This window comes from Meleagris gallopavo, chromosome 19 (assembly GCF_000146605.3).
Source record: "Meleagris gallopavo isolate NT-WF06-2002-E0010 breed Aviagen turkey brand Nicholas breeding stock chromosome 19, Turkey_5.1, whole genome shotgun sequence".
In the NCBI taxonomy this organism is placed as follows: Eukaryota; Metazoa; Chordata; class Aves; order Galliformes; family Phasianidae; genus Meleagris; species Meleagris gallopavo.
In genome coordinates, this window is record NC_015029.2 from 7,547,424 (window position 1) to 7,557,637 (window position 10,214).

Sequence of the window (10,214 nt, forward strand, 5' to 3'; positions counted from 1 at the left end):
AGGCGGGCTCGCGAGGCCATGGCCGCGGGCTGCGGGGCTGTGTGCGGGAGGAGGAGGACGAGAAAAGCGTGAGTGGAAGCGCGGGGTGGCGAGCGCTCTGTGCGGGAGCTGCGACCGCGTGGGCCTCAGAGCCGCGTGTCCAACCGGGGTCAACGGGCCCGGGCGGGCGGCCTGCACGCGCAGCCACGTGGGGCGCCGGGAACGGACGGCAGCGGGGTGCGCTTCCGTGGGGAGGGGAGGGAAGGGAACAGGGCTGCGGCCTCGTCGGGCTGAAAGATGGAGAAACTGGAAGGAGTCTGTTGAAGAAGGGGGAATTTTTGCTCGTTTCTTTAAATCTTTCGGTTTTCTGAACTGATGCGAAGTGCTGTGGTTCGGAAAAAGATTATTTAGTGGGCTCAACATCCGTTGTTAATCACGTTCTTTTTATTTATTCTTTTTCTGGCAGAAGACAAAGGGCGGGATGAAAAGGATTTTCCGTGTTGAAAAACCGAAGGTAAGCAATGCTTAGCACAGAGCATCTCCAGTCCTCGTGTGTTTGTTTCTGTTCTTTATTAATTTGCTTCCTGCCGCAGGCGTTGCAAAGGTGGCTGCTGTGGCATCTTTGTGTCATTAGGTGGCAGAGATGGACAGGCTGTGTTCTACGCTCGTTTGCTCTGAAACTGGTGAGCACTCAGAGTGATTGATGGCCTGACAATGTTTAGATACAGGTTTGTTGTCTTGTGTTTTTTAATTACTCTTAAGTGCGAAACCGGTGTGTAGTAGAATAGAAAGCTGTTATGGATATCTGAGTCCTGGGCGTTGCACGCTGGCAGCCCCGGTGCTGTTCCTGTCTGAAAGTAAAAAATATGCCTGTAATGTGCATTTATTTCTCTAGAATCCCTCTTCTTTAGGACCTTTCAATTTCTTAGCATCATTAAAAAAGAAAATGTATAACCAGCTTTAAAGCGTATCTAAACAGATATCAATGTTGTGTGTGTTGTCTGCTCTTCTTCAGAGAGAGGCACGCGGCGTGGCAGACTCGAGAGGTCTCAAAAACCCGAGGTGAGCAGTGGTGGATAGAAGCTCTGCATGACATAGATCCATGCCCCAGTCGTGTTGCAGATATGGCTGTAGTGCCATGTTTGTGTCATTAGGTGGCAGAAAGGAACAGGCTGTGTCTGAGCTAATGCTCTGAAACCCGTGAGCACTCAGGAATGACCAGCAGCCTGACAAATGTTTCTGGTTTTCTCTTTTTTTTTCTCTGTAATGTTAAGCTTAAATTGTGCGGTGTGGACAATACCAGCCTGGTCTGGAAGCAGTTGGGTGTGATGTGGCATATGGAGAAGATTGCTTTCTTCTGCTAACATTTGTTAAATGCTGTCAGCAACTTCTTGATTTCCAAGGGTGCTGAGGGTGAGAAGAAAGTGCAGTCAGCATCTTCTGAAATGTCTTTAAAACTATGCTTGCTTTTAGAAGGAAAAACTGAAGATACTTTTTCTTTGTGCGGTTACATGTGAAGACACGTCTGAGTTGTGCAATTCCCTTCAGATGCTGAAGGTAGGTATTATGCCTCTTGAGAATGTGCTCAGACCTCAGAGTGTTACCAAAATGGTTTGACACAGAATGCTGCTGGAAAAACGTCTCACCTTTGTGGAGTGGTGAGGTGGTGGTGTAGAGATACTGAAGAATCGATCGATTCAACTGACTCTCAGTAAATGCAGGAGTGCTTTGTCCTGCTTCTCTGTCCTGCTTCTCATGACAAGACGTAGCCTCCTTGTTTGTGATGTTGAGCTCTAACACAGTAGACAAAATCTGAAAATGCAATTGAACACCATTTTTTAACTTGGTTTTGCTGTGTTTGTGCTAGCATGCTGGCAAGGAAGTGTGACCTTTAGGGCAGCAAGCCACTGGGCAGCTCAGGTACCCAAGTGCTGCAGTGGTTTAATGCATCACTGGCATTTCTTGGTTGATGTGGTCTGTGGGAGCATCTGCTGTGCTGATGGTGTTTCTAAAGCGAGTGAGAAGCCCTCGCTGCACAAAGCATTGTGAAACTGCGAGGCTTTGCAGTGACTAATAGCTTTACAAACTCTGGCAGTGCTAAATGTTGGAAAATGTCCTCATTAAATGGGCATTACGAGGGCCAGAGGTGTCATTAGCTGAGCGGGTGGCTGCTGGCTGCAGAATGAGCCATTTAATTGGGAAAAGGCAACTGCCTTCCAGTAGTGGTGGTGGAAAAGAATGCTAATAAGCTTGTTGGGAATATGGGTATGCGTAGAGGCGTGCACTGTGATGCAACTCCTCCATTTAAGTTTCCTGACTTCTTTTAACCCTGAAATGTGTTTTTTCATCAGCACTCACATCAGAGGCCGTGTAGGGGATGCTGAGTGCCTGATGAGGCTCTCTTTAAGGCCTTTATTAAGATACAGCTTGTCTCAAAATTTCCATGGTGCCATTTCCTACTAACTATATTCCTATGACTAGGCAGGATTCCCAGGCTATGAATATTTCCTTACTGAAAGAATTACCTTTCAACTGTGGAAAATAGGAGTATTTTGTACTGAGGTGGCTTTGGGGAAAAAATGTTCTGCAAATTAACTTAGCCCATCAGCGACTAGAAGTGCTTTATTGTGGTTTTGAACACAGCTTTTCTCCCTTTGCACTGTTACTAGCTTGATTCTTCACTGACTGACAAGCTCACCTTTGATTTCTAGGGAACTGAGAGTAGAAGAGCGACCAGGAGCAGGCTCCAGTTGTTGTGCTGTTAAATTATCCTCTCCTAAATTCACACGGCAGCACAGTCTGATCAGTAGATTTCTATTTTTCCCCAAAAAAGCCATATATAGAGGCATAGAACCCTCCTGAAGTAATCTTAATTTGCTGAGTGCTTTCTGCCATTGTTTTAGATCTGATCTGCACGGGTTCTCAGGCACTCAGATTTCCATTGTCTTGCAGTGCTTTCAGTGAGTAAATTGCAGGGTTCATGTGGTTGTTCTGGGCTGAAGTATGGTTTCTTAGCTTGAGTACTATAGGATAGTGAAATAGCAGGAGTCTCCATGGTATGGCTTCATTCTCAGTGTTGACATTGCTAACTTCTACTAGTGTTAGTTGTCTAACATCCTGGGTGCTTTTTATTTTCAGGTCATGCTTGAGTTCTAGAATTTCTAGCAAGTCTGGATACAGGAAAAGAAATGGTTTAGCATTCCTGCATTTCAAGATGCTGAAAACTTCCATCTTATTCATATATGGATTCAAGCAAGCTGCAGCCAATGAGAGTGCATGTGATCTTTCCTTTCTACAAGTAATCTCAGCCTGTGCTGTTTTCACACCCATGTTCTGAAGCTCTTGTTTTTGACCACGTGGCTAAGAAGACTTAAAAAGAACAACACTAAGTATGCTACCTGCAGGTCTGAAATAATAATGCTTTTTATACATCCTAGGATCTGGGATGTTTTTGTCTGTGGATACCAGGACCTTAAACAATGAAATGTGGGAGCTTGCTTCCTATTTCACTTAAATCTTTTACACTGCTAAAACAGCAGCATCTGTTCATGTTGGGTTGTCAGTCTTTCAGCATTCTGGCTCTTGTTCCTCTTCCAGCTAATGTGGAAAGTTGGGAGGAGGCGTTATGAGTGTAAAATAGCTTTGCCTTGAGTCATTTCTCTTCCACATTGTACTGTAGCTCGTAAGCCATAATCACTTGTTTGAAAACACTTGTGCATTGTGTTGGTATGAACGAAACTTGGTGCTCTTGGCGTGTGTGAGTCATAGGTAAGTCTGAATCTCAAGTGTCTGTCCAGTGCTGTTAATGGGGTGTGCAAATAACATGGTGACACTGTGGGTTTTGTCAAAAGTCTTTATTTGAATAAAGTTCTTAGCGAGTTCTCTTCAATACATGGGCTGTCTTCTCCTGAACAATTCCGCGTTGTAAATGCCTAAAGATGGTATTTATGGTGATGTGGGTAAGAAAAAAAAGTACTTTGTCAATCTCTCTAGCTGCTTACCTGCTGCTTTATGGAATAGCTTTTGGGGAAAGGAGCAGTGGGAATTAAGTGCAGTAGGGAGGAGTGCCATTTGTCAGAGTAGAGTTTACTGTAAGGTTTCAAATAGATGGAAGGGTGAAAAATGGCTTTCTTGAAAATGAGATTTGGTATGGTTGTTATGTTTCTTTATCTAATAGCAGAAGAAAATGATCTTGTCGGTGGAACTAGCTGCCACGAGAGCACAGGACAGCAGACAAGGAGCAGCTGGGCGTAGCTATGTGAAGCCTCACTGAAAGAACTCCAGTCCTTGCCTTCCCTCCCCACAAACAGCCCTTCCATGCTGGCACAGGGATCTGTACCTGCACTTAGCAGCACCTTGCCTGGAGGTGGAGTCCTGACTCTCTGCAGTATTATTACTCCATTAGGGGTGCCTGGCTCCAACAGGCTGAGTAACTTGCAACCTTTCAAACACAGGAAACTTACAAATGTTCTGCCTTAGCACAGATGAATGATGCTGTGGAGCCGACTCCTCTGCAGGGAGCAAGCTGTGCTAGCTGCCTGCTAGATTTAGAGCACTGTTGACACTGAAACATATCCTTCATAAATAACAGTGAGAGGTAATGATGATCCTATAGAACTAATAGAAGGAAATGCTGATATTTATCCTCCAGAGGGCCCATAAATTTGCAGCTATGACACTGCAGATTACCTTCACAGACCATATATACCGTTAAATGCATTTCTTTTCCGTCAGCGATTGTACTTCAGATACATGCTCCACTTCACTAAGCAACTGTTGGCAGCAGCACCAGCATAGGCTCTGCCAGCAGGAATGTTATTGTGCTGGGAACAGAGCATGCTTGAGGTCATTTGCATAAACTGTTCCACTCTACCTGAAGTCTTGAAAGATTGCTGCAACTGAACGCTTAAAGGAAACAGACTGTAGGTAGAGAGCTGCAGTGTTTACACAGCCAAGCAAATGATACCTGCTGAAAGGCTCTCTGGAAATTCATTTTAATAATGGGAGAAGCAGTGGATTATTCTGGCATTAATCTTTAACCTCTGCAGTGGTAACCCAGCTTAGAGAATTAAACTGAAAGGTTGGCTTATCCTTGTGTGTGATTGAATAGTGTGGGAAGTAACACGTGGACAAGATATGGTAGCTGGTCAGAACCATTCAGGTTGTAGCCCTTAGGTTGCCTTTATGCTCTTCTTGCCCGATGTGCTTCCAAACTTGGCACATGAAGGGGAATAGCCTGTGTGCTTCCTGGCAGGCAGTTTCACACTACAGGCAGAAGCAGCTGGGTGGAGATCTCACAAAAGCCATCGCATCGCTGTCATGGGTCAGGCACTTAAAAAAGCAGTGAAACAATTGCCAGGATTCTCTGCTGTGGAAAAGACAGCTTATCCACCTCCTAGGTAGTGGCTGGATCTCATGGTAGATGATTCAGGTACTTAAGGAGGGACTTCTGAATCGAAAGATCTAACTTTTTCTCCTTTTTAGATCACAAGAATGCTGGTACTTAAAAGGCTGTTGTTTTGCTATTGATGTAGTGGTGTGATTCACATAAAAGCTCTTTATTTACATCGGAGATGTTCATCAAAATAAGATGTGACAAGTACAGCATGAATGATTCATTCTCATCTTTCTGCACTGCTTTCCTGTTAATCAAGAAACAGATGCATCCAGCTGGGCTCTGCTTCCTTCTCTTTCCTCCTTCTTCCCCCAGACTTGTTCAGCCCAGCTTCACAGCTGTGGATGCAGACTACCAATGATCTTGCTGGGTGGTGGAAGTCAAGATGTTGGGCTTTTCATGAAAGCAAAGGCGCTGCAGCTATGCTGAACTCCCTGGGTAGGGCGTATTTTTCCTGCAGGGGAGAGGATGGAGAAGCAGACCTTTGAGCCTTGGCTGAACTCGGGGATTTCGGATTCTAAGCCCTGGGCCCCATTAGGAATATTTGGTGTTGGAAATCTTCTTCCAGAGCAAGGTCTTGAGGTTGTTCAGCACGAGGGAGTGGTGCACTTCCATCTGGCTGGCCAGGCCGCTGAGGGTCATGCAAGTTCGGAGCTGCTTCTGCAGCTCCTCTTTCAGGTCAGGCGGTGCCCCGTACAGCAAATAGTCCTGCAGCAGCCCGCAGACCTTGGCCAGGTTGGGCTGAACCATGTCGCTTTTGCACTGCTTCATCAGCTTGTCACAAGTCGCCATGCAGTCCTTCCCGTAGGTGCAGTCCACGTTCTGCTCACAGTGACGTCCCTTGAGAAACCCTCTGATTGCCATCTCCGTTGCCACCTTCCTCAAGTTGACCATTTTGAAGTCGTATTTGTCATTGTAGCCCACGTTCCTAAAGCTGGTCTCACAGATGTAGAAGTTCCCATAGGTCCCGTGGAATATCTCCTCCACAAACTCCAGCAGCCCAATGGTGATCTTGGCCCGCCGGGGCCAGGCTGGTGCAAACCACTGGTGGATGACCTGATGGACAGCAGCGGGCAGCAGCGACTGCAGGAAGGCTGGGATGTCTGCTCCATAGAGGGAGTTGTGAGGGATCTTTTCTGTGATGTAGAGATCCCCGCAGTACCCGAGCAGCTTGGAGGTGTGTTCCTTCTCGTGCAAGGACAGCATAAGAAGAAACTCGTTGAGCTGAAGTAGCGCCCAGATGGATTTGGCCTCTGCTAAAGATACTTTCCCATCCCGGTTCACGTCTGCCATGGTGATGATCTGGCTCACCAAGGCTGCAAGAGAGGTCTGATCTCCAAGGTTGGACTGCAAGAGAGCAAGAAAAATGGTGTCAGACTCCTTCAGCTCCCTGTGGTTGGGCTCTGTGTCGTGAAACTGATCTGGAGAAGCAAAGAGCTGTGAGTGCGTGGCCTGGGAGAGCAGCGGGCTCCGGAGGGACCCTCTGCACTCACCTTTAGGAAGTTCAGGAGCATTTCTTTAAACTCATCCATCGATGTCCCCCGAGTCGGTTTGTCAAAGAGAACCACATCCCTCCTGGGAATGGAGTCTGGATTGCTGTCTGCCTTCAGGGCCTCCTCAATGCCACATTTGATGATCACCTCCTTCTCCTTCCAGAGCCCGCTGTAAACCTGCAGCAAAGGAGAAGGGAGCAATGAGAGGAGAGCAGGAGCAAGGCCAGGATTGGCAACGGCGTCAATCAAGGAGCAGCAGCGTGGTTGGAGGGCAGAAGGATTGTTCCCAGGTCCCATTTTTCAGCTCTCGCACTCATCCCCAGTGAGCAGAGACCTACCTGCTGGGTGGGAGAGGAGGAGAGGCAGTGCTGGAAGCGGAGGCTGTGCTCCTCGCACAGATCTTTGCACGTAGAGCCAGAAATGATTCCTTTCTTGTACTGGTCGCACTGGGGAGGAAAAGCAGAGAGAGGAGCAATTTCTCATGAATGCCATTGCATCCATGGTGAGCCCGTTTCCTCTGATTTCATGCAAGCCTCATACAAGAGAAAAACACCCTTTAAAAGAAGCACATCTGATTGCAAAGCCACGCGGGCTGCTGGGAGGCAAGGCTGCTGCCAAGCGACAGGCAGCGTCTCCAGCAGGAGCTGGGTGATGGTGAGGATGCACGGGAGGCTCTCAGCAGAGCGGCAGCCCGAGTTGTGAGATGGGTTGGCCCCTGTCCAGGCCGTGGCTCTGGTCCACAGGCAGGGCGGCTCGCTCGGTGAGCTGGAAGCATCCGCGGGTGGGAGAGGCTGCAGCTCTGCAGTCAGCAGCGCGGGCTCAACAGCCTCAGGCTGGAAACAGGCGCTGCAGAGACTCACAGCATCTACTGCCTTTCATTTTTTATTTTTTTTTTTTCAGTGTGGATGGGAATTAACCCTCGGACCTGCTTACATGGGCCGTGGCTGGACACGGCACCTTGAACACCAAGCTGAGAGCAGGAATTAGCACCTGAGACCCCACGGTCAGAGTCATGCAGAAAATCAAATTAAACGATTGCTGCTGTTGTTATGGCAATTCTTGCCTCCATTCTCTGCAGAAGGATTGATGAACGAGGTGTTTCCAGGCAGAGCCTCGCCTTTCTGCTCCCTGCCAGGCTGGGCAGACCTGCAGCCCCTGCAGCAGTCCTAGGGAGCTCTGCTTGGCCACCATCCCCAGCTGGGCTCCTGTGCAGGGTCTTGCCCTCTCTGCAGGCTGCAGCTTTCTGTAGCAGCACTTACAGAAGCACGCCCGCAGTCTGGTTGCTCCCTTTTGTCCTTTGCTCAGCTTTAGGTGGGGGGCTGGCACAAGGCCTGCCTGCAGGTCCTGACATCACAATTTCAGCTCATAGACATTAACCTGCTGATGCCTGGCCTGCTTCCCTCTGACATCTCATTACGTGGGTTTGCCGTTGCCCTGCCAGGATAAGGTCACCTCCCCAGCCTGCGAGCTCAGCGTGATGCTGGGGATGGAGCCAGCACAACACAGCCCCAGCACTGCGTACACAGCAGTGGCACAGCTCACCCCTTCCCCACACCATTACTCACGATTATCATCCGGCAGATGTGGCCACGGCAGAGCTCAGAGTAGGATGAGTAGTGCATGTAGGCCACCCAGCTGCCCACGAAGATGCCCAGCCACACCACCAGCAGGTACTTCACCTTGATGCCTGGGAGGCGGCTCTGCAAGGGAAGGAAATTGCAGTGGGTGAATGCAGTGGTGCTCAGCCCATCGGTGCTCTCAAGGATAGGGCTTTTCCAAACAAACCCACTGATGGAACCTTCAGCCTTTTTTATGTACATCCACCCACCTATTATGCAACTCCTGCTGCAAGTAGGTCACTTAAAATTCCCTAAAAGCAGAGATTACAGCCACTCCCCAGCAAAGCGCTCTGCAGAAGTTTGGTGCCATCGTGGCTCCCCTTGCCCACCTGACCTTCCTTGCACCTCTCACATAGGTGATGGACCATAATTGGAAATACTGAAGCATGAATGGGCCCACAGTGCCCTCTGTGCCCATCAAGCAATCCCACTGCTAATTAACACCAATTCCAAGAGAATCTGCCATGATGGCTGGGTAACAATAAAGGGTGTTTGGATTTTCCCATAGGGCTGCGTTGTACCTACAGACCCAAAGGCAGCTCAAAGCACTGAAGGCAGATACAAATTGTGAGACCCTCACAGCACAGCAGACCCCATAGGCTGAGGACAAGGAGCCACCACTGCCCTCAGCAGTGTGCAGTGTGCTGATGGAGAGGCACCTCTGATCTGAACCAACAGGTCAGGTTCCTGGTGCTCCTGGATCTCTTCCCTAACATGGGATGACAAAGCCTCGAGTGGCTAAAATGGCCCTTTGGGCTCATTCAGACCAAGGATCCATCATGTTCCTGAGTAGATGTGAGGTCAAGGCCAAAACCTGAGCACAGCGTATGGGGCATTTCATTGTCCATCAAAATGGTGGAAAGGAGCGTGGAGATTTGAGATGCACTTCAGTGAGGTTCCATTGGGTTTGGGGCACATTTTGGATTCATGGCTGATGCTGCATTTCCCCCCCCCCGTGTTCCGGACGGAAAGTGCCCTTCCCACTGCCAAAGGGCATTGGTTACCCTGTGTTTGGTTTTAGGATGACTCCAGGGGATATGGCAGTGATTTGGGGCCACAGCTGCAATCAAAGACAATATGGACGGTGTCACTACTCCCATGTGTCCTTGCCCCAATGCCACCAGCTTGGCCCTCCCTCCAAGACCCCAACCCCACGCAGCCACTCCCCAGGCCCTTGGACTTGGAGGGCGATAGAGCAGAATCACAGATCTCAGCTCCCAACCAGTGCCAGCCCCTCAGTGCCCCTCCAGGCCATGCAGTCCTTCCCGGCACCATGGGCTGAGGATGGAAAGGCAAAATTAAAAGAACAGGGGGGAAAAAAAAAAAAATGCAAAGGGTGGCAGTCAGCCATGCTGCTGCACCGCTGTGTATCTATGGGGAGTGGATGGGTGGGTGGATGGACGGACGGATGGACAGACGGATGCACACATCGGCATGCTGGCAGTGTTGTGAGCTGCGCGTTATGCAACCACCGTGGATGCTCGGTCCCCCGTCACCGTGTCCCGGTGCCCATCTCCGGTCCCCATCCCCATCGCATCGCTATCCCCAGCAGCCGGCGCAGCGCTACGAAGCATCCCTTTGTGCCGGGATGCGGAGATGGGCAGCACCGAGCCTCCCCCGGCCCGGATCTCCCCTCTCCACCCCAGATCCCGTCCCCCCCGGCCCGGATCTCCCCCCGGGCGGTACCTGCAGGCCCTTGGAAATGGGGCAGAACAGCACCAGGTGCAC

General features: G+C 49.6%; 1 protein-coding gene and 2 non-coding genes across 3 annotated transcripts; 2 read left to right on the top strand and 1 right to left on the bottom strand.

Annotated features, from left to right (window-relative positions):
* The first annotated feature begins 562 nt into the window (after window positions 1-562).
* LOC116217303 lies at window positions 563-695 on the top strand. Its single transcript, XR_004161691.1, has one exon. It is a non-coding gene; the product is annotated as a small nucleolar RNA SNORA17 (small nucleolar RNA).
* Window positions 696-1,080: 385 nt separating this feature from the next.
* LOC116217304 lies at window positions 1,081-1,213 on the top strand. Its single transcript, XR_004161692.1, has one exon. It is a non-coding gene; the product is annotated as a small nucleolar RNA SNORA17 (small nucleolar RNA).
* Window positions 1,214-3,970: 2,757 nt separating this feature from the next.
* Window positions 3,971-10,211, bottom strand: DIPK1B (divergent protein kinase domain 1B; the record flags this gene model as incomplete). The annotated part of the gene is made up of 5 exons (XM_010721146.3): window positions 3,971-6,721; window positions 6,868-7,044; window positions 7,206-7,313; window positions 8,433-8,567; window positions 10,173-10,211. Coding segments are annotated over 5 exons (1,272 nt in total), but the record flags the coding sequence as incomplete, so codon positions are not given.
* Between the last annotated feature and the right edge of the window lie 3 nt (window positions 10,212-10,214).